At 31.6% G+C, this 25,504-nt stretch overlaps 1 protein-coding gene across 1 annotated transcript; it reads left to right on the forward strand.

Annotated features, from left to right (window-relative positions):
• The first annotated feature begins 13 nt into the window (after positions 1–13).
• Positions 14–23,942, forward strand: LOC133203505 (vascular endothelial growth factor receptor 3-like). The gene is made up of 21 exons (XM_061339279.1): positions 14–238; positions 1,960–2,028; positions 5,799–5,882; positions 6,336–6,388; positions 6,663–6,734; positions 8,422–8,487; positions 8,834–8,905; positions 9,127–9,204; positions 9,868–10,037; positions 10,214–10,264; positions 10,416–10,559; positions 10,794–10,982; positions 13,293–13,370; positions 14,706–14,827; positions 15,247–15,457; positions 18,189–18,299; positions 19,323–19,519; positions 21,758–21,880; positions 21,975–22,183; positions 22,371–22,476; positions 23,393–23,942. The coding sequence occupies exons 1-21, from the start codon at positions 14–16 to the stop codon at positions 23,777–23,779; spliced, it is 2,817 nt and encodes a 938-aa protein (XP_061195263.1). The 3' UTR covers positions 23,780–23,942.
• Positions 23,943–25,504: the final 1,562 nt, after the last annotated feature.

The raw sequence follows: 25,504 nt of genomic DNA on the forward strand, positions 1-25,504 counted from the left end.
ACTGTTTTAAGCCATGAGACGATTTGATACGGCGTACAGTTTATACATGCTGGAGATTACCCTGATAATACAGAGTTTGATGGTGCAATACTCAGCATTATCGCCTGTTGTGTGTCCGAAGGAATGCTCATGTGGAAGTATTTTTGGTTTGAAGCCCTATGTCAAATGTGACAACGTACAGTCAGGAAATGTATACAAGGTTATGATCGAAATACCACAGAACACTGAAGAAATGCAAGTATCATGAATTATATTAATTATTAATTGATATGGAACAATTCTTACTATTTGTTTCCTTTTATATATTCTAATTATTAATTGATATAGAACAATTCTTACTATTTGTTTCCTTTTATAAAAATACTTATTATTGTATTCATATTATTACTTGAAAAGATTTATTTGAAAAGATAACTTTATTATTATGTATGCAAATATTTAACTTAAAAAAAAAACAGTAAAAAATCATTTATGTGCGTTAATATCAAACGAAAATTCTTCGTAAAAGTTGAAGGAAATAAATTTAATGAGAGAAATACTTTCATGATATTATTGAATAATTGTAATAAAAAAATAATGAATGCCTTAAATTAGTTATTTCTCTCTCTCTCTCTCTCTCTCTCTCTCTCTCTCTCTGTGTGTGTGTATTGTTAAGTTTTGTTATGATCCAAATAGAGCAATGGCATTTTAATATTAATTATACATAGATTATATCTTGTATTTATGAACATGCTTTTATAAATACATTTGCGAAGTCTTGTTTTAAGTTCTTGTCTTCAACAAAAAGAATCCGTCAGATAGTTTTTGTGCATAGAAAAGGTTCTGACAAATACCCAAAAGTCACCAAGTCATTACAAACACATTGTCAAACATTAATTGAAAGGACGATGAAGTTGAATGTTGGGGTATCGGACATTTTGATTTTTTGGGGGATTAAAATTGATTGATTTTTAACAATGTCTGACGCAGTTATACAACAAATCTTGAAAAGGCTACATGTTTTTTTTATTAGAGTTCTGAGAAAGTTTCTTTGACAGAGATGTTTATTGGCCATGCATTTAGCGATTTCTAGAACAAAAATTTAGCACGAGTACAACAACAAAATGAACAAATTAATTATGATTTGGTTTCTTTTAACAGAAAAAATGCATATACATATGTCTCACAAGAAATATTAAAATTGATATCTGAATTTGAATGAAAAAAAAAAAAAAAAAAAAAAAACAATTCTTTTCTTTCAGTCAACTTTATCTTAAAACTATATTTGTTTTCATGAAAGTCAATTGTCTTTTCTAATGTCTCTTACAAACAAGTCGTTGATATATTATAAGAAAATGATCTAAAACGAAAAAAAAAAAAAGTGAAACTTCTTTTCCTCACTACAATTTGGTTCTGACAATATGTTAGGTCCCATTCAGGAGAATAAACGCTGAATTTATATCCTAAGCCTTTATTATGGCTAGTAGCTACCACATAAACATGTGAAATTGGAAAATCTAATGCTTGATAAACACTTTATGGTTCTCGACAGGACTAAATTAAAAAAAATGTGTTCGATCCTTCAAATATAGGATAAAGATTAAACAAAGAGTAAAAATATACAATGATGAACACACACACACACACACATACCCTCACACACACACACACCCCCTCACACACACACACACACCCTCACACACACACACACACACACACACACACACACACACACATATATATATATATATATATATATATATATATATATATATATATATATATATATATATATATATATATATATATATATATATATATATATTTAAAAAAGTTGATTTTGGGCCAAATTACTACTTGTTTTAGAATAGTATCAATCAACTGAAAGCATGTACATTTGTCAAATTGTATCATCTTGTCCCTTTTCGGATGAAAGGATTGTGGTATTATTATTTTCCCTTTATATTCTTTCCTTTTCAGAAGAATGACAAATACATCTCTGACACACCTGTATCAATTGCATGGAAATTATCCCAGACTTCTCGATCTGTAAGTCCTGTGTGACATTTATGTATTTTATATGATTTGTGTTATTTTCATGCTTTAATCATTTTATTAAGGTTAAGCTATACCCTGATTATTACCTAAGTGATAAAACAGTTTTTGGTCTTCTTTTGGTGATATTTCAATATAGATTGTATTTAAGATTTTATCTCTTTGATATTAACTGAAAATTTACAAAGATCTTTCATCTTGGTATTTTGCTTCGTGCTTTTGGATTTGATAAACTGAAGCATAAACGTATATATATGCATACCGCCTTATACGAACTCTCAGTTTAAATGATACAGAGAATTATTGATTGATTTTTTTTTTGCCCTGAGTATAATTGATAAATAATTTATTTAAAAAAAAACAGAAGAACTATTTTTTTGTTACATGTTTAAACGGAATTAATTGAGTAAAAAAAATATTTTAAAAAACAAACAAACAAACAAACAATATTTACACTTTTCGTCTTTTTCATCTCATTTGTGATAAAATGTGTCTTTATAAAAAAAAGGATTAATCCAAATGATTGTATTTATCATCTTTGTATCTTATGTATCTGATATCTGATACTTTGTATCTGATATTTTATTAACGATACATAACTAAAATTTATGATTAACTTCATCTTTTCTATCGTCACCTTCCCTTATTTAGCGCATTGCAACAATATATGCATATGGTGATTAAATGTCCAAATTAATTCGATACGCGAGAGCATTGCCTGTGGTTGATTTTTAAACCGGTAGTGCTGAAAAATCAGCTACAGTAACAGAGGTTTCAACAATCTGGTTTACAATCAACATTTCGTAGATTGTATTGTCGTACAATAACCTTCTTGGCTGAAACAAACTTTCACAGAGTCGAATGTTGACTGATATTTTTAATAGAAATTATAAACCGTCATTTTCATACTGATGTATTATGTCTTTGGTGTACTCCGTTTACACTATCAAGACTATCAACTCACGAAAGATGTGACAGGTATGGGGGTGCTTTCTCTTTCATGGCACCTGATCTCACCTGTTGCGTTTCCAGTGTCCGTGTTTGCTCTGCTCCCAATTTGTATTGTTTAATTAGATTTTTTGAGCTTGTTTACTGTTCGTAATCTTACATTTCAGTTTGGGTATGTTCATTAAATAAAATGACAGCCGAAAGTCACCTTCCTATAATTGAATATCCTTCTTCGTTAATCAAGTTCCCGACTGTTAGAAAGTCGTTTATTGATCCCTGTGTTGCTTTCTTCCACTGTCATTTTCTTTTTCGGAATTGTTACGTGTAAAGGTGCATTAGTGTTTCATTTAAACCAAAAATATCCAGTCCTAAACCGAATATGGACTACAAACACTGACTGTTGGCAATGACGTTTTCTTTGCTAGTACATTAAAAAAAGAAACATTGGACAAAATTGATTCCTTTGGGATCAAGGGAGGCATCGTTAAGCTTGTCTCGCTTGAAGTCATGGAGGCTTTATAATGTTGTCAGAAGTAATTTTTTCCTAGTTTCCAGTAGGTATATAAAATACCCAAATTCTCATGGAAGATCATTTTAATAATTTGAAACCAAAACGTTTAAATATTTACTCAAATCACCTATTAAATCGATGAAACGTAAATCATACTTGAACTTTAGGGGAAAAGGCTTTTAAAAGTGATTTACAAAGATTGAAATTATCGGCTGTTAATGAATGCTACATCTGATCACTAATCCTTTTCATCACCTTTACCATTACACAGATAACATAGTGACCTGTGTTCAACACATATAATACATTAAACGGAGCAACATACCTGTATATCATTTGTTTTTGTTTTTTGTTTTTTGTTTTTATTTTGTTGTTGTTGTTTAACGTCCCTCTCTAGAATATTTCACTTATATGGAGACTCCACCACTTTCCGGTGGAAAGCTGCAAATTTTGACCTATACGCGACCCTCAGGGCCATTGAACAATTAGGGATCTTTTTCGTGCCAACACCTACTGTGACACGGGACTTCGGTTTATACAGTCTCATCCAAAGGACAGGTTTTCCTGTCCCACAGTGGGATTCAAACCCGCGACGTAAGGATCAATTCCTTACTCCGCTACTCTGGAGCAAACGCTCTGTCTAATGCGAAACGCGGTCGACGTATATCATTTGTTTAACATATGTTAAAAATATTAGACGTTTTTTGTCTACTATTAGGCGCATTATATCTAAAGAGTGTGCCAACCATAAAAAAGCGAGAAACTTATATGCAGATCTAGAGTATGTTTATTACGTAAACATACGCATACAAGTAATGGGACCTTTTCTCTCTATTGCCGATTCGTATTGAGACCATTCGGCTTCAAAGACTAAGACGCCGAGACGTTTCGCGCAATAAATAATGTAAATAATTCATATTTTCCTTCTACATTTAATTAACGTACTTGTTATATTTTAATATGATTATAATATTTTTTTAGAAGAAAAAAAAAACTGTTGTTGTCATCAGTCTTATTAATTTAGCTGTTAAGTTTGGTATCCTTGTACTTATCATTATCATTTATTGATGCACTACATAGAGGATATAGTTGTATATTAATTATGCTAATTCAACAATTATGAATGAAGTTTGATAGCTGATTTGGAAACTTGCAAAACAATTTAGCAAAATAAATTTATGAGAAGCTTAAGGTAGATAAAGATGACATTTGATAACTATAAGAACGCGAATAAATTGAATGGAATATTTCAAAAAGTGATTGATATTAATGAAAAAAAATCTTAAAACAAAATAATTTCATGCGCATGGCTAAACTTAATTTTTTTACTAATACATTAAAATGGCTTAAGAATATATTGATTTTTAATTAATAACAGGAATTTTTATCCCAATAATATTTTAAGAAGACAATATAAAATGGTGGTTAAGGGTCACCTTTAACAAATTAGTTTGTCAACAGAGAGATTAAAACACAGATACATGTATACATAATGGAGAAATTTAATAAATATTAAATATTTCATGAGCAATGTACATTTATTAAGTCAACAAAAGCACAATGGTTCGTCAGTACTGAAAATACTGTAATAACACAAGTTGTTTGACTAACACATTGTCAAATATAATTACTATCGCAATAAGGGATAAGTTCTTCTCAATTTACCTATTAAGGGAATTATTAATTGACTTCCGGTATGAAATGTCTTAAGGCGAAACGTCTCAGCACGGAACGTCCCACATCCCACATATATATTGCTTTGAGTTGGTATAATATGTTGATCGATTGATATGATAAAAATCTGTTGCCAAATTTTATCATCCTCCTTGGCCTGCTGTTACATGTCACATACATGTATTTTAACATAAGTTAAAGAATTGGCATGCAAAGAATTTCCTTAAATATATACAACTTGACTGAAAAATGTAATGATAAATCAGTAATAATGATTCTTACCAGTATGGTAAAGATAAATGGGGACACCATCTAGTCATCTATACTTAAAGAGCTTGTACGTCGGGATATTGTTTTGGAATAAAAATATGGAGAAAACAAACAGTATTCAAGCTCAAAAGTCCATTTAACATGTTTAAATAATGTAAATCAGGAGCAGAGCAAACTAGGACCACTAAAACATCAGAGGTGGGATCAGGTGCCATGGAGGAGTAAGCATCCCCTACCGACCAATCACACCCGTCGTGTGCTCCTTTTCACCAATGCATAGGCATCACAACAAAATATGACCTATGTATGTATGGATACTCATTTACATTAATATTTTGTAAATATATGTTATTTTTAACAGATCATTGAAGAATTGCTCAATTCTGAATCTCAAAGAAACTTTACAGCCGTTTTTATTTGCAAGCAAGAAGAGGATATATTCAATGTAAGCGCGAAATTAACAGGTCACTTTGTTTGATCCATTTATGTAGTTTTTTCGCATTCACATTTTTAATGGTACAAAGTAGAAAAATTGTATCAGTGTCCACATAGTAAAATTTTACATTAAAAATAATCCTCAAGAAAGTAAAGAAATTTGCGTTGAGCTTTTTTACAATAGGAATAGACTAGAAAGCGATGAGATTAAATTTCCCTGAAATTGTGAAACATTGCATAGATTCTTCTGATTGGTAACAATTTATTTGGTTTTGGATTTTTTTTTTCTATTTTTACTACTCTGATAATAAGAAAAAAAATCAGATTATTTTTTTGTCATCTTTAAGTGTTTAAGGTAGGAATGATAATATACATGGATAGAGTATTTCTTTCAAAATTATGAGATATTTAATCATGATATATGTGAGTCATAAATGTGTTTAACTTTTAATTATTACACCAGGAAAAAAAACAAGTTGTCTTGCTATTTGTCAATTATAACCAGGCTTTTGGAGAGTAATAAAATCACACTTTATCGACCAAGGAAAAAAAACAAGAAGTATAAAACGTAAATATACATGTATGGTTAATAGACATGGGTGGCGAAATTAACACTAACACTTCATCATAACAGACAATAAGTGCAAAACGTACAATACATTCATTTCAAGGGGAGTAAAAAACGTGGTAGAACACATTAAAAGCAGAATACTTTAATCAGCAAAAGTTTCCGGATGAGGAAATTGCTATTGTTAATGTAATTATTAATCTGTTATACACCAAATTGTAGTTCCGTTACTTTCAACGACATCACGACCGTCCAGGAAGATACATTTCAGAGTCTGGTGATGCTACAACAGTTGTAAGTAGATTCTTGTGCACTAAGCCAGATTTTGTAGAGTTGTGAAATAAATTTATCTAATTGATGGCATCTTTTGAAATTCGTACTTTAAACTTGTCTGTAAGGCGTCATGAATGTTTCAGTGTCTGGGTTAGATTCCTGAATTGATTTGTTTCGGGAAAAATCATCAGTAAAGGAGATTTACTGTGATTATGAATATAACACATTTTTCGATTCAGTTCAATAAAGAATATGATTGCACTTATCTCTTTTAAGCATGATATGTCATCCATTTTTATTAAATTACTATACTAATCTTGACAACATTTTTTTTAAATTTCAAAGAGCACAACATACTATGCTTAAAAAGAAACTATAAAACTATTTTCTTTCTGAGAATGTGCTATATTTTATCATGTGCATTTTGTACGATCATTTTGTTTAGATATTGGGTCGTGAAGCATCAGTGTCATTTTTAATTCCTTTACAGAGATCTTTGTCATAACAGAATTCAAATTGTTGATGAGAGAGCGTTTGTCGACTCTTGGAATCTTCGGATTTTGTATGTATATACTTATCTTTTATATTGTTTATACAAATAATCATATATTTTACATTACATGTACTAGAAAAACTAATGAAGTTTGTAAACGGACAGTGAGAAAATAAGTGTTGTTAAAATTGTCTGTTTTGAGAAAATGATTTCATTTCTACCATCTCTTTAATCTTCTTAAATATTAAAATTAGAACATGTAAATATATAAGGAATTTCAATAAACAAAATCACGAAATGGATATAACTTTAAAAGCTGAAGATTTTTTTCTTCAGAAAGCTGTGCCACAACAAATTAAAAGACCTAAAGAAGAATCTATTTTTGTCGAACCTTGAACTAATATCATTGTAAGTTAAATACTTGGAGCTCTAGAAATACTCTACATTCGGACTGACAGAAGGTTTATTCCAACGTTATTTTTCAAACTCAAATAAGAAAATCAAGAGCGTATTTACCACTGTTTTTCCAAATTATTTTCACTCTGATTCTGCAGTTACTTTTATTCCGTATTTACTCTTATATAATTATATATATTAATTAAAAATAGAGATTAAAGTAAAAAAAAAAAAGCTGCTAAGAATCTGAAAATCTTTTTTTTTTTTTTTTTAATTTTTTTTTTTTTTTTTTTTTACACAAATTCACCTAAGGTATAGTGAAATTCTTCATGTTCACGATAACATGACATGTATTTAGTTTTTAATATTAAATAAAATTTTAAATAGTATTTCAGAGTTTACATAATTTATATATACTTTAGAAAACAATTATCTTAATATTTATGATAAAGTTTACTTTACAGGTACTTAGAAAATAATTATTTTGAAGAAATTCCAATGGTCTCTATAAAAATGCTAAAAAATTTAAAACTCTTGTAAGTATTATTTTTTACCATTCGTCCTCTTTGTAAATATTTCACCTGATACCAAGGATTCTCTCTCTCTCTCTCTCTCTCTCTCTCTCTCTCTCTCTCTCTCTGTGTGTGTGTGTGTGTGTGTTCGGTAACTTTTACAAAATCAATTACATATATTTATGTTATTTGAGCAGACACCCCCTTCCCAAATAAATAGACAAATTATGAATAACCAGATATTATTTTCAATTCATTCACAACACGTTTAGTATACCTTGATATTTTCTTGTCTTTTAATCTCCAGAGACCTAAGTGCAAATAACATTAAGAAGATTCCCTCTCTCAGTGCCTTATCCTCAATAAAATTCCTGTAAGTAACATTTCACCATTTTTTAATGTATAATGCCAAAAGAAAAAAATCAATCAAATAAATAAATGAATGAATAAATAAAATACAAATAATTGTAAGGATAATATTAAACATTAGAAATGTTAAAAAATAAGTTTTAAAAAATCCTGAAAAGATTTTTTTAAGAAAACTATGTAGAATAGATTTGTACATCATGAGGAATGATATATCCAAACATTGAAATATGAATCATCTTAATTCATCTACATGTATCATTGTAAGGTTTAAAATCAATGAATTTTAATGTTTTAATTGTAAAGTAGATTTAATCAGGTTGTCATTTCCTTTATTGAGTTCTTTTTTCCAGATACCTCTCCAATAATCAAATCCGAATGATTGAGAGCAAAGCTTTTGATGATCTGCGATATCTGTCAATGCTGTATGTACTTTTCATCGTCCAGTTCACAGATTCTGAAATAAACCATGTCTCTCTTTTTTGCTTTGATAAATCTAAGCTTTAGCAGCTACTTGCTTTGAATCTCAAAAGAAAATTCATTACTAGTAAACATATCAATTCTCGTCGCCCTTCATTACTTTTTTTATAAGTGACATTTTTATAATTTTTTATCAAAAATGTTGATACTGTTATATTTCATTTAGATTGTTGTCTGGGAATGAAATTAACACTCTGCCGGAGAAAATGGCACTTCAATTCCATTTAATGGACTTAAGTCAGATGTATGTATAATGCATGTCAATTCACAAAATCCTTTCAGAAAATTTAATAATTTTAAGAACCAGGCCGGCCGGAAGGCGTTCACATGCTGTCCATTACTTTCCCATAAAAATTGAAGAACCCTCAGATTATGCACATATTAATTATTTCGTTATCATCAAATGTAATTATATGTATATCTTTCATTTTGAAGGTACATAACTTCTTCCGTCAATATATAAAAAAAAAATCCTGGTGTTAAAGTCATATATGACGTATTTTTTGATAAGTTCAAGTGACCAAAATTAAATACTTAAGATCTTTTTGTTTTATTACTTTATATATAGATAGGCCTTTCCAGTAAATTACACAATTCAAATCAATCATGTTTCAAAGATATTGAAAATTTAAACAATAACCGATTTATTTACCGACTCCACATTTAAATAACACACAAATTTAAAGTCAATTTAACTATAGAAACTTGAGGTTATTCAAGCTCAAAATCGTTAAAAATTTTAATGTGAACGTAAATAACATATATCATGTATATTTACACTCAGTCTCGTATTATTATTTTTCAAGCTCAGTTACGCTATATATAGCTTTAAGTACGATGATTAAATCCTAAAAAATATTAAAATATGATTACAGTGCTTAATATAACGTTCTATATTTTATTTTAGAATTTTGCATGACAATCCACTAACATGCAGCTGTAAAAATAGGTGGTTAATATCGTGGCAGAAGAAAAGATGCGATTTACACCACAAAACAAAGGAATGTGCCCTGATGTGCTTTCAGAACGGAACCAGTATTTCAATGGAGAAATTCGATATGAATAACTTGACCTGTGGTATGTTTGACACTTAAAAATTCTATTCAATTTTGATATTATTTTATTTATATTCTTAGTATTAAAAAAAGATATATCTTATGTAAAGTGTATAAAAACCCAAAAGATTTCACTTATATTTAGAAGAAATTCTGGTAAGGTCTGATGTCGTAATATTTAAGATTTTTCTTTATTAGGTTGTAAAGCACGGTGTTACTGCAGTACTCAAAGTGTTGAATCCTGTAAAGGTGATAAAATTCTAAGTTCTGATTTTATTGATAAAAATTGTCAAAGCTATAATGCATGTAGAAACCAAAGTCTGGGTACTGTACATAATTAGCGAGTTTGAATAGTTACACAATTCTACATGAAAACTTCATAGCATTATCTACTTTTCAGTAACTTGTTACGATGATTCGGATTCTGAAGAAATACAAACAACTCAGTGTTCCTCGTGTCCTAAAGGATCTCATCCCCTCTATGATTGGGCCTCAGAATGTGTTTGTCAAAAAGGATACACGCTTGTAGATGGAGTTTGTGAACGTAAAAATTCATTTTGTATTATAACACCGCATTTAGTAGCTTATCATTACAATATATAATACTGGCCAACTCCCTTTTTTGAGATAATCGTACATCATATTTTTTGAGATCGATCACACTTTGTTATCTTCACCTTTTTCACAAATATGATTAATATTTAACGTCGCCATTGGCAGTATATGACAGTTGACTGTTTAGAGGCTTTATTACATAATCTATATTAACTCTCCACAGAATGTCCAGAGGGATCATTCAAGTCATTTATTGGCCCAGCAGCATGTACCCCCTGTCCACAGTACTCGACCAGTCAAATTGGTAGTACTTCGGAGGAACAATGTGTCTGTCAGTATGGAGAATTCAAAATACTGTCGGACCAAGAAAGAAAATGTCAACGCTATGAAAACGAGGAATTTGTGAGATTAGGTTAATACTCTTCATGTCTATCTTTAAAAGCAATTTAATTTAACGGTTATGCCTATATTTATGCATAATAAAAATACATTTTAAAAGCAAATAAACAAACTCAATCAATAACCTACAATATATTTTGATGGCTCTTTCATCTAATTGACACAAACGCACTGAATGTTGCCATAAGCATTGTAGATATAGATCTGCTTCATACCCGATTGCTATCAAAGAGATTTTTGATGATTTATTTAGTGCATTCAGTTCTTTCAAAGAATTCAATTGTCATTATAGAAATCTATATTCCTTTATTGCTATTTTTGTTTTCTATAATAAAATTCACCGATATCTTACATATGTGCAAATTTGGAAATGATTGGAGAGATAAACAATGTTGGAAATTATAACTAAAGTAAGAGGGAGCTTAAAATGTATTCAAAACAAAACAAAGTATTATTTTTACATTTAAACCTTTTTAATAAATGAATTTGTAGGCATAGGTCCAGCTGTGTCAACAAAGAGGAACATATCAATTATAGGAAAGCCAAAATTGATTTCTGGTATAAATTTCACCAGTGTTCCTGTGTGCCATTTTGATTTTTTGCATTATTTTTGCTAACATTTTATGCTGCTTTTAAGATTGAGTATCGTTTCTGTTTAATTCTTTTATTTATCTCTCCACTTTAACTGCATTTAAAGTATGTATAATAATGGCTTATTAACCTTTTACTAACCACATTGTAAATAAATAGACTGAGTGACTTATTAAATAAGTTTATCGTAAAACATAATACATAACATTTCTATAGCAGTTATCTTTACATGTATATGGCATCAATGCATGAATTGTGAAAAATTGTTTCATGAAAAAAGTGCTTATAATAACTTAGAAAGTTGTTTTGATTTTGGTAAAAAAGAACACTAAAAAAATTCATAATAGATTTACTTTAATTCACAAACAACGTGTTAATTTCTAAAATCAGATGAAGATCCCTGTCTTCTTTTAAAAACCCTGAACAAGTTTGAAGTAAAAGCTTACAATTTTACGTGATTAGAATCTAATCCTGACAGAATTAATATATGCATTTAATATTGAGGATTGGTATAGGTTTCGTTCTGTAGGGTAATGATAGGTCAAAGTTCATTTTTGTAGGGTAATGACTGGTAATAATTTAGTTTTAAAATGTAGTGATTGGTAAAGGTTCCGTTTTCTAAGGTGATGATCGGTAAAGGTTCAGTTTTGTAGTGTAATGATCGGTAAAGGTTCCGTTTTGTAGGGTAATGATCGGTAAAGGTTCAGTTTTGTAGTGTAATGATCAGTAGAGGTTCAGTTTTGTAGGTTAGGATCGGTAAAGGTTCAGTTTTGTAGGGTAAGGATCAGTAAAGGTTCAGTTTTTTAGGGTTATGATCGGTAAAGGTTCAGTTTTGTAGGGTAATGATCGGTAAAGGTTCAGTTTTGTAGGGTAATGATCGGTAGAGGTTCAGTTTTGTAGTGTAATGATCAGTAGAGGTTCAGTTTTGTAGGGTAAGGATCAGTAAAGGTTCAGTTTTGTAGGGTAAGGATCAGTAAAGGTTCAGTTTTGTAGGGTAATGATCGGTAGAGGTTCAGTTTTGTAGTGTAATGATCAGTAGAGGTTCAGTTTTGTAGGGTAAGGATCAGTAAAGGTTCAGTTTTGTAGGGTAAGGATCAGTAAAGGTTCAGTTTTGTAGGGTAAGGATCGGTAAAGGTTCAGTTTTTAAGCTAAGGATCGATAAAATGGTTCATTTGTCCTAAGGAAAGGATCGACAAATGTTTGTTTATTTATTTTATTTTATTTTATTTATCTATTCATTTTTTTTTGGTAAGGAACAGGTAGGAAAGATGTCTTTTTTGATCTGATTGAAATGATCGATAAATGTTCTTCTTCTCTAAAAGGAAAAGGTCGGTCTATTTTTTTTTTTTTTTTTTTTTTGGTATATAAAGGAAATATCGGTAAAGGTTCATTTTTTGTAAGACATGAATTACAAGGATCGGTAAAGGTTCAGTTTTGTAGGGTAAGAATCGGTAAAGGTTCAGCTTTTAAGCTTAGGATCAGCATAATGGTTCATTTGTTCTAAGGAAAGGATCGATAAATGTTTATTTATTTTATTTATTTATTTATTTTTTTTTTGGTAAGGAACAGGTAGGTAAAGAGTCTTTTTTCATCTGATTGAAATGATCGATAAATGTTCTTTTTCTGTGAAAGGAAAGGGTCGGTCTAGGTTTCTTTTTGTATATAAAGGAAATATCGGTAAAGGTTCATTTTTTGTAAGGCATGAATTATATGCAGATTTATCTTTGGTTAGGTATGGAACCAGTGGTAACGTTTGCACCAGAGAAGAACGATCAAATGACAGAATATGAAAACAGATCGAAAACACCAGGTAGCAGAATGCTAGTTTTATGATTATTTTTATTTTGGCAATTTTGCCTCTAAAACTCTACAATAAAAACACAGAATTGTCATGATAGATTGCTTGCTGATTGCTTAGCTCCGAGTCGGCAATATTTCAACTATATTTCGGCAAGAATTACCATTATTTGGGCAAAGTTTTGGTATAGCACAACAATATATAGAATGTTTAACACTTTTAGAATTATTATGAAATTTGTTACTACATTAATGTTGCTCTTCAATTACATTAAGCTTTAAACTATTATCAAACATTCATTCAGTGGGCAATGTTTCTAATGAAATATAGAGATAACGAAGAGCATTCAAGCTCATAGACCATTGCATTGAAACAATACAAATCGGAAGCAGAGCAAACACAGACCTCCCAAAATATCAGAGGCGGGATCAGGGGCCATGGCGGAGTAAGCATCCTCTGTCGACCGGTCATATCAGCCGTGAGCTCCTCGTTATGATCGGGCAAACTGAAAGATCCGTAGATATTTCTGTCTGCAAATAATGTCCTATAATGATATATTGTATTTGCTGACAAGGTCATTGTATCTTTAGAACTTACGAAATGATGACTGCTGATATTCTTGATTCATCACTTACCGATATTAAGAGCTTGCCTCGATTTAAAAATTTATCGTACTTGAACATACCCTTGAGTATCGAATAAACTCGGAGATATAACCCCCATATGCAGGTGATACATGTTATTTACCAATATAAAATATCCAAATATTAATGTCACACAGAAGTGTCAGACTCTATGGTTTCTTTTATTTAAGTTCACTGTGATATATCGAATCGACATAATTATGAGTGGAAGTAACTATTGTTAATTGATAATACACAGTCGATATATATAAATGTCGAGTTGAAGGCCACAGCAAGCACTTTCTTCTTCTTGTGTAGAAGTTTTTGAATGAATTCTGCTTCATATGAATACAAAAAGGTCTGCTAACAGCGTGTCGCAGTTGGTATCCATGGGAATTCCAACAGATTGTTTGAAGACATGATCTCCAAAATCTACATAGATTTTGTCAATCAGACTATCAAGCATCTTTTTAAGATCAACTTCAGAGTACTTATCAGAATTAGAATATTTTTTTAACAAAATAATTTTAAATGACCAATGACAAGGTAAGTATATTTACGAGTTCCACTTTTATTGAAAAAGCAGCTGTCTCATAATGGTGTCAAAAATCTTGGACTTTATTTTATCTTGAGGAATGGTTGTATAAAGTTGAAAAGTCGTTTGTTTTGATGTTATTGATTTTGGTAAAATTTTGTGATTTCAAATTTTCCTTCCTTTAAACAGATGGTGTAGTGTTTGGTGTCGTTGGAATTGTAATTGTTTTATTCTTTGTTGGTGTTGGATTTACAGTGTATAAATGGAAACAAACACATCGAACTTATCTAAAATTTCCGAAACTGCTAATGGTAAGTGTTACTTTTCTAATGCTTTCTAGTTTGAAAATTCAATTTTCATCAATCTTACTTAATTTCTCTTAATTGCTTAAAAATATTAATAGCATATTAGATGTCCTTTACTAAAGCCATGCTTTATTTCATTTTCTGAAACTGAAATGCTGAAACATTCTCTTTTACTGTGAATTTGGTGATAACAAAAATGTACTTTAGAGCAATTGTACTGTATCAAGACAGAAGGATAGTAGACAAAACGTAAAAGTTAAGAAATCATTAGAAATCGTTAAAGAATTAATCCAAGAATAAGTGAGTATTTAATTTGAATTAATGCCCAAAATAATGTCTTCAGTTACATCTATATGTATGAATGAATTTAAATGTAAGAATGCCCATCCACTTTAAAAAAACATTCTTATGCTACATTTTTGTAGTGTAAATCATCATATCAATACGAAGAGCGACACGAGTCTCTGATTTATTCTACCAAACTTAAGAATTATTATAAAGGACTTAAAGTTGCTTCTGGTCAGCTAAAAATAGGAAAATTGATTGGACGTGGAGCCTTTGGAATGGTGCATGAGGGATATTTACGTGACAAAAAAGATGAAAATACGAAAAGAGTGGCCATCAAAAGACTAAAGGGTATTTATTTTAGATTATTATCACACCATTTCTTGAATTTGTCCAAAATCTTGTACGTGAAAAGAAGAAAACACTTGCTGTGGCCTTCAATCGACATTTAGATATATCGACGACGTATTGTCAATTAACAATGGCTATTTCCATTCTCATGTCGATATGATATATCCTTGTGAACTTGAGATAAAAGATACCACAGAGTCTGACACATCTGTTTCATATTTGGATATTTTACTTGAAAAAAAGTAAATGGTAATCTAACAACCAAGCTTTATGATAAACGTGATGACTTTAACTTTTCAATCGTCAACCTCCCTTACTTATGCAGCAATATACCTTCATCACCTGCATACGGGGTATATATCTCTCAGTTGATTCGATACGCAAGAGCATGCTCTACGTATGTACAATTTCTAAAACGAGGTAAATTATTGACAAATAAGTTGATGAAACAAGAATATCAGCTGTCTTGTTTAAAGTCATCATTTCGTAAGTTCTATGGTCGATACAATGACCTTGTAAGCAAATACAATTTATCATTGAATGAAATGCTGACTGACGTTTTTCACACTAATTGTTAGGCCATTATTTACACACTGAATTGTCAACAGATTTTCCCGTTATTTCCCGATCATGACAAGGAGCACACGGCGGGTGTGACCGGTCGGCAGGGGATACTCACTCCTCCATGGCACCTGATCCCACCTCTGATGTTTGGAGGTCCGTGTTTGCTCTGCTCCTATTTTGTATTGATTAATGGACTTTTGAGCTTGAATACTGTTCGTTATCTCCATATATTTCATTCTATGATTATGATGTAGAGTTGTGCAGAATACAGTTTACCAAACATGAAAGAGGAAAAGGCATTTTTCTTGAAATTTTGTTGCAGAAAATACTTTAAGTATTTGCCACGATGCAACCATTCATTTTATTTACACATTCAATGATTGTGAAAGAAAATAATATATTTTGCGTTGAAAATTTAGATATAAAACTATTATGTCTATACTCTGTCTTTTAAAAGTATGATTGTATATGATAATAATGTTAAGATGTACGTGAATATGGAATATGGACAGGCTTACATTTTGTGCTTGAACTATTGCAAATTTTGCAGATTTGGGCAATATATATCATTGCTGCATTTTTGTATAGTCCTTTGCATTAAATACTTTTTTTTAAATTCATGGAGGTCAATGTTCGTGGGCAAGCAAAATTTAACTTGTTCGTGGGGATGTAATTTCGTTGGTTCGCTGATTCAATGAATTAATATGTTAAAAATGTATACGTTCATGGGAATGTTAATTCGCGGGTAAGGGTGACCTACGAAATCCGAGAACATTGGTGCCCCACGAACAATGACGATTCCACAAATATGCTAAGTTCTAAATCAATAAAATGCACCAAATGTTTGAAAAGATACAATTGAAATGTATATACATCAATTTCTATCTTTCCTCTATTTTTTTTAAAACAATAAACATTGATTTCAGAAACACATGCTTTACTGTTACATAACCCTCATGTACTTGATTTAAGGGAACCGACTGGGGTTTTCATTGCACAATACTTCGCGCAGCATAGAAAAATCAAGCTTACTTACACTTTAAAAGCAAATATTTTCAGATAACTAATCAAATTAGCAAAAATTAAGAAATCTCAAGTTAAAAGAATCTATTTCAATGCTAGACTTTTTAAACAATTTTTCAAGTATTGGTAGATAGACGTCGTGACAGTGTGTTTGTGACGTTATAATAAAATACAGTTTGATAAGAGGGTCATAAATAATGTTTCAAAAGAAAAAGTATAAAATATATGCTTTTTGAAATTTTAAATACAGGAATTTAAAAAAATTCAAAATTTATATTCTGATATTTTTTGCATGAATCATTAGTATCTGTCCTATTTTATAGTATCAAAAAAAAAAAAAAAAAAAAAAAAAAAAAAAAAAAAAAAAAAACAGGAATTTTCGTATATATATATATATATATATATATATATATATATATATATATATATATATATATATATATATATATATATATATATATATATAACATTTTGATATGCTTTCTCTGGAAACCAGACGATAAAATTTTGTGTTTCTTACAAGTAGACTAAGTGTACAATTTAGTATTACTCATCATATATTATAATTTGAGCAAAAAGTATATTGTAGAATTTGTAAAATTTGCATTGGAGTGCGAAAAATTTAGCACTTTCCCAAATAATCCTTTAGTAAATGTACCTGTATTTTTAGACTGTCCCTAAAAATGCCCAGACAATAGATTTCCCCTTATCTTAGCATGTATATTGAAGTCAAAGTAAGTTACATATGATATAAAATTAAAACGTTTTTCTATTGCAGTTTTCACACAATAAAACCCCAGTTGACTCACTTAAAAAGTTGAAATTAACTTCCACAAGTATTTTTCAAGCTGCTTTTAAACCTTATTCTTCTACGTTATCTTGAATCCTTGGAACTTATCCTGATACAAAAAAAAGTATTTCTCCTTTTTTAGAATTCCATTAGCAAAATAAAGATTACGACTTTTCCAAAGAAAAACCGGAACACATATCGTGTTATCAATGTCAGCGGCACCACTTACTAGAGAATATTTTGTTCAGAAACGAAGCTATTTAGTTGGATGTAATTTATCCTAATTAATCACCTCCAGAAAAATATTCATGGAGAGTTTTTCAGGAATGTCAAATAGAATGTAATTAATTTCAGAAGACGCCACACGAGAAGAACAAGAGGCTCTACAGATGGAGTTGGATCATATGATGTACGTTGGAAAACATCCCAATATCATAGAGCTGATAGGCCTATGTTCTATGAAAGGTAGTAAACGCGCTCATATACGAGATTACTGTTTTAATGATGTTAGGATAATGAGGGAATTTGAGTAGGATTTTTTTTTATTTTCCAAAGGAATTTAACCTAATACAAATGTATTAGTAAACATTTAAGTTTTGCTGCCCATGTCGAATGCACTGTTTCACTGCGGTTTTTTTTTTTTTCCATATTTTAATGTCTCGATGGTGAGCCATGCCTTATCAGTTAGCTTTTATATAGGACAGATTTTTCAAATGTATTTAAATATATTTTATGAGACTGGGTCTCAGAAATCCTTAATTCATGTTTCCCTGTATCTTGTTTGTTACTTTATTTGCTGTTTAACATCCCTTCGAGATTTTTTACTGATATTGAGACATCACCATTTTCCCGTCGGAGGACTGCAAATTTATATCTGTACTTGGCACTTAGGCCTTTGAGCAGTGAGGGATCTTTTTCGTGCCAGCACCCACTGCCACAAGGAACCTCTGTTTATCCGTGTCTCATCAGAAAGACCGGTCACCATGTCACACAGTGGAGTCCAACCCGCGACATAAGGATCAACTCCTACTCCGTGACTCTAGAGCAAATGCTCAAACCACTGCGCCACGCAAGCGACTCCCCGTGTATAACTGGTCGCGGAAGCCTAGTGGTAGTAGCTCACTTCGTGATCGGGAGGTCCGGGTTCGATTCTCACTCCCATCGTCGCGTCGATCTAACCTAAGACGTATGACATAGGTAGTGACTGTTCCTTCGCCAAGCGCCCAGCATTAAAAGTGAAAGTCACGGTTTCTTCAGATATGACCTTAAAAACATACGCCAGGTGTCACAGTAAGCGTTGATATGATAAAGAACCCTCACTGCCCAACGGCCGTACATGTAAGTGTCTAGAATAGGTATAAACTTGAAGCCCCTCACCGGTATATGTTGACGTCTGATATGAGTGAAGAATTCTTACAAAGGACGTTAAACAACTACAGTCAATCGATCAACTGTATTTAACCATGTTTTACTCTTCACTTGAAATAGGTTCTTTGATGTTGGTGCTAGAGTATGCATGTAATGGTGATCTTCTATCCTATTTAAGACGATGTTCAACAGTTCCAGGCTTACAACTTAATTCTCCTGGTTTCGGCCCTGATAAAGCTGCTGTTGTATTGTATAGAACTTTGGTTATGTTTGCATGGCATGTTTCTAAAGGAATGTGTCATTTAGAAAAATTAAAGGTATATTTTTTTCTAAAAATAGTAAAAACATTAGACGATGGCACATGACTTTATCAAGCATATTCTGCAGCCGATTATAGTTAATTCTATCTGAGGTATCCGGCAACTATGTCCAACTTAGTGTATGTGAATCAGCAGACTTTATACTTTGGAATACGTGTTATGGTCAGACGACACGTTCCTCAATAATATATCATTTTTCCCAAGCATTTGTCACTGAAGTACTGTTACTCTAACAAGTTTCCTCACAAAAAATTGAGGTACCTTACCAAGCATTTGTGCAAGATACCAGCGGGTGGTGTTTCCTATATAATCCTATTTGAAATCACTTGAATTGTCAATATAACAATTTTTGTTGTATTAGTTTTCTATGACATGTTGAAAAAAGTTGAGAAATCACAAGATAGACCTAATGTTGATATTATGAATATTTCTTATATTTTACAAGGAGAAACAAAACAGATATTTGAGGAACGTGTCGTCAGACCTTAAGAGTAAATTATTTGAGAAATCAGATGCCATGTGATCAAATCCCATAAAAGCCCTTCGGGTTGTATGGTAGATTTGATCACATACCAACCCATATCTACGATGGCCGACAGCGGCCGCCACTTTTGATTCTGAATATTGTCATTTTGTACAGCTTTTTTGTCAATTTTCGTTGACAAATTACAACTAAACTGGTAATGCTATATGTCCATATACAGTTTTTACACTGACAATTTACACTGAAGAAAATCATTAAAATTCTTTCTTGTGATATGAAATGAAGATACATAAAACAGGTTACTTGAAGGTGATAAGCTTAAGGTTGTAGCAGAACAGCAAGGTCGGAGTGATTACAGATTAGTATTGTCTTCTAGATATGCTTTCTCAACAGATTGTAGTAATTAATTCATAAAATTCCATGTTGGTGTACCTGCTGGTCACATCATAGGTAACCAGGATGAAATTTTCCAGGTCTATCAGAAATTTGATTTTGTTCATAATCGGACGTGTCTTTGATGTATGAATTTTGTTTTTTAAACAATGCGCACGAGGAAATGATAACATTAGTTACATGTACCTATATTTTCATTCCCGTGCCACATTGAAAATTAAATGGCCGACCAGGTGGAAGTCTTGAGAGGTTGCGTTGGCCTTTAAAAGTGTTTCAAGCATTTAGTTATTAATTTTATGTGTTTAGAGAGCAAATACAGACTCCCACATTTCAGGCTGTCATTTTATTCTTGCTTAAAAACGGGTATATTTCCGTATCTAAAGTTTTGTTTTTGATACATTCCATAAACTTTTGATTGAATGCTCACATGTAGAGCTACTAAATCCTGTTTTTCTACCTCTACATAATAGGTAGAATCGAGTTGTCTCATACACTTTGAGGATCGAGATATATCCATTATATTCATGTATATCCATTACAACAAACGTACTACTTTTATTCGCCTTTTTAATTACAATCCCAAGAATATCTTTTTAATGATACAACAAGGTTACAGAATGACGATTTACGTCTAATCTAGGATTAACTGGGTTACGATATCTCAAACTAATTGAGAGTGAAAATCATTAAAATGCTCCTTATCTCTTTCAAGCCACCTGTTTTATGTATCTTAATTTCATATCACACGAAAGAATTTTAATGTTTTTCGCTGGTGTAAATTGTCAGTGTAAAAAGTGTACATGTACATATAGCATTACTAGTTTAGTTGTAATTTGTCAACGAAAATTGACAAAAACGCTGTACAAAATGACAATATTCTTAATCAGAAAGTGGCGGCCGCTGTCGGCCATCGTACATATCTGCATCCTGACTGATACCTTATTACTTACGTTTACATTTGTGATTTATTCATAACAAATATATTTGCGTACAATAGTTTTTAAACCCACGCAATATGATTTATTTTATCCAACTTAATCGATATAAATTGAATGTGTTGAACATGTCGAGCACTTATGACGTCATTTTGAAATAGGGTGATTGTTTATGACTAAACAATGAATGCATGGTCATGTGATGGACCCTTTTATACACAGGCTTAAATACACCTTGTTCAAATAGTACTATATAAGGGAAAACATCAGCAAATGTAAATATTCTCATTTATTTTGCTAAATGTGTACTGTAGATAAAAATGTATTTGACTATACTATTCGTTAAGAAGAAACACTTTATGTCAAGAGAGAATAGCTAAAATACAAGTGTGACAACGAAAGACGATACATTTTCTTTTGTAGTGTATTCATAGAGATATTGCTGCAAGAAATATTCTACTCACACAGGACCCAATCGCAAAGATATCTGATTTTGGGCTCTCAAGAGATGTGTATGAATCAGCATATTATTTTAAAGTCTCAAAGGTAACGCCATATCGTATACATGTATATATTCTTTTCTTGGGCATAATCAATGTGTTCATTGAAATTGCCCTGGCCTCACTCTGAGTTTTTGTAGGGAAGGTTACCTTTTAAGTGGATGAGTCCTGAGGCTCTCCTGATGGGACAATATTCCATTAAAAGCGATGTATGGTCTTTTGGAATACTTCTATGGGAGGTTGTCACGCTTGGTGGAAACCCTTTTGCTGGAATTCCAGTTGAATCATTATGTGAAATGTACGCCAATAATTATCGGCTACCCAAACCTGCGACTTGTCCAGACTATCAGTAAGCTGCATGTATTATTTGTCAATAATTATTTTTTGTTTTTTGTTTTATTTGTTTTCTGCAATATTCTCATTAACCATTAATATTCATTTGATGGAACTGTCTTTTTACACAAACAGTACATTGAAAACATTGCTTACTTTAATATATAATCAGGATGCTCTTTTTTTAAAAACATCATTGGTAGATACAAGCTAATGCTGGAATGCTGGGCTGAACGCACACAAGAAAGACCTTCTTTCAACGAAATCGAGGCCAGATTAGATGGCATGTTGCAGCGTGTGGCAAACAGGGTAATATAACTTTTCATCGAATGACCTTCTAGATGTGTAACATGTGCCTTTATACTTGATTTGACCAAATAAAATTGATAGATCTTTTTTTTTTTTTTTTTTTTTTTTTTTTTTTTGCACATAGTTCAGTCAGCGAAATTAATGAATAACGACATTTAGACTGCTATCTCCTGCCAATTTATGGGAAACAGAAGAGATACATGTACTTCAAAAACTTTTAGTATATTTAGTTGTATATTGTTAATTCAGAATAACATATTTTAGTAATATATTTCTGCGATGATAAAGAAAGTATATGATTATCAGAAGACCTCGATCTATATCAAAAGAAGAAAACTACAGTATTGATCATTATGATAATTAATAGAAGAACTTAAGTAATAAAAAATATATCAGATGATAGGGTAGGGCTTGTACTCTAGTAGCAAAAAGACTATAGAAGGTCAGGTATCATGCCCCTTACATTGTGCAACATCCTTAGCAGACATTCTCACCGTAGCCAAAACTTAACTGAAATTTTTAAGAACTTCTCCTGTAATCATAGCAAATCAAATGCTTCAAAATCCTCTCTGGTTTTGAAATAGCATCATCGTTATGAAATAATAGAATGCCAACATTCCTTTTGAAGAAGCAACATCTCTTATCTGAAGTCATAAAAATATTTCTCTTGTAAAGCTAAAGCGTGAAAATTTAATTTTCCTCTTTGAAATAGCATCCATTCTGTGAAATAATAGAATATCAGCTGAGAATTACTTTCGAAGAAACAATTATACATTGTTGTCTGGATTTTTTTTTTTGAATATAAAATAGTGGGAGGTTCCAAATGACAGGGTAATAAGGAGAAATGTTTAAGTCAGAGTTTTTAATGTATAGTCATTTATTTGGCAGAGGTGATAATGCCTGTTTTCATTAACAGGACTACATAAACGTTATGGAAGAGGGAGATATTCTTGTGTGTCACAATAACGATGTGACGGATTCTAGAGAAAACATTACCACGTGTTTGTCAACCGACTCGGACGACAGGACATTTCATGAGTCCTCTGATTCGGACTCTATCACAGAGAAGAATTCAGAGATGTTGTCGCACCACCCACGCCGAAGTCATCCGCCTCGAAAAACGTCAAAGGAAAGTGCAACGGATCGACAGTCAGTGACGTTACAACATGACAAGGAATCGTCTAGACTTGTGAAATCCATGAGCTCCATAGAATTACAGAATTTGCCTGATTACAAAATTCAGATGTGGTCTAATCCTATTTACGGTTCCAGAAGAAAGCTGAAAGAAACGAAGTGTACGTGAAATTTCAGACAGCAGCTAATTACGAGAAAATGTGAATGAGCACCATGCAAATCCTGCTTTGCAAAAACATCACACCTCGTCAGTGATTTTAAAACAAAAAAAAGGGAAACTTAATCATGTTAATAAACTTCAAAAGAACCTATGATCAACAATGAATTAACTTACTTCCTTTCAATTTTTGAATACATTGATATCTGTCGTGTACGATATGTTATTAATCGTGTTCAATGATTTTATATAATGAATACATTGGTATCTGTCGTGTATTACATATGTATGTTACAAATCGTGTTCAATGATTTTCACAAATCTATATAATATCTGCTGATTACAGTATCAAAATCTGCGCCAAAGGGAACGGGATTTCGCACGCGCGCGTGTGTGTGAATAAAGGATTTTAATATTTTTCATTTTTGCCAAATATATTTTTTATTACTTGTGCCCTTTGCCTGCGTGTTAACAATGATAAAATAATGATTTGATATATTTTTATAGCGATATTTATTGCCCTCCGAGGTAATGACATTCCGTATTCATTTATAATTTAATAATTACATTGTGGTTGTTCATCCAACTGCACATATAAAAAATGTATGTTTACATCAGTGATCTCTTGTTTTACATTTCTAAAAGTCTGAAATCTTCATTATTACCTTTTACTAAATAAATGTTTTACAACAGACATAAACTATTGATTTATTAATTTATCGTCTCTCTCTACTCTTACATAGTTTGATACAAACCAAATTCCAAGAACAAAGTCATCAAAAAGTTAATATAAATTTATAACGCGTGATGCATCACAGCGGGCACATACAACAATATGAATCAGGTGGCCTATATCCATAAACATTATAAGTGACATGTATTTGAACATTTCCAGTTGTGTTTGTAATATTTTGATAGTAAAAATTCTGCAACATATGTATAAAGCTATAGGGTGAATCGTATTTTGCTAGGTTTTACCTGGTATTATCTCAGGATTCATGATCAGACTGTTAGGTTCAGGGACTGCTAAACAATTCCCTCAAAATAAACTAAAGAATACTGATTAACAATTAAGCAAGGCTCCAGTAACAAAGAATCATATTATTTTAAAAACGGGTGCATGAAAAAAGGTGAAGATAACAAATAGCTATCATCTCATAAATCCAGTAAACAAAAAGAATCGTGAATAGGGCAAGAACACCGACCTCTGGAAACACCAGTGGGATCAGGTGCCTAGGAGGAGTAAGCAACCCCTGTGTACAGGTCACACCCGCCGTGAGGCCTCTGTATTGATCAGGTAAACGGAGTGACCTTTAGTGAATTGGCCTAAAAATACTCAATAATAGGTTGTATTTGTAAAGGGGATTATCATAACAAACATAAAATTTTCGAAATGCTGACTTTAAACGAAATTGTTGAAAGCCTTGCAACATCATTTTTTGTCAGTACTCTGCCTCGGTTCTAAAATTGACATTTCTCAGAAATGCTCTTGCGTACCGAATACAAGTGAATGCACATCCTCACAGCGTCAGGAATCCTGCGTTAACATGTTGCCGTTGGACCCGTGACAAATTTCATTCGATATCTTTGGGCTTGCTTCTCTCATTGAGATGCACCAATCAAATTAAAGTAGACAGACAATATAAACAGAAAGGAATCAGTTACCAACTAAAATGCACGTGCTACGCATTGTTTATCACCGAAAGGCTTTTGTGATTTATGAGCTGCATGGAGATA

This window comes from Saccostrea echinata, unplaced genomic scaffold (assembly GCF_033153115.1).
Source record: "Saccostrea echinata isolate AGI-Se365-2 ecotype Australia unplaced genomic scaffold, CSIRO_AGI_Sech_v1 ptg000051l, whole genome shotgun sequence".
Taxonomy (NCBI): Eukaryota; Metazoa; Mollusca; class Bivalvia; order Ostreida; family Ostreidae; genus Saccostrea; species Saccostrea echinata.

Coding starts and splice junctions, on each gene's coding strand:
- LOC133203505 (XM_061339279.1), top strand. CDS start 14: ATGAGACGATTTGATACGGCGTACAGTTTATACATGCTGGAGATTACC. Junction 15,458..18,188: donor GGCCATCAAAAGACTAAAGG/GTATTTATTTTA, acceptor AATTAATTTCAG/AAGACGCCACACGAGAAGAA. Junction 22,477..23,392: donor TGCAGCGTGTGGCAAACAGG/GTAATATAACTT, acceptor TTTCATTAACAG/GACTACATAAACGTTATGGA.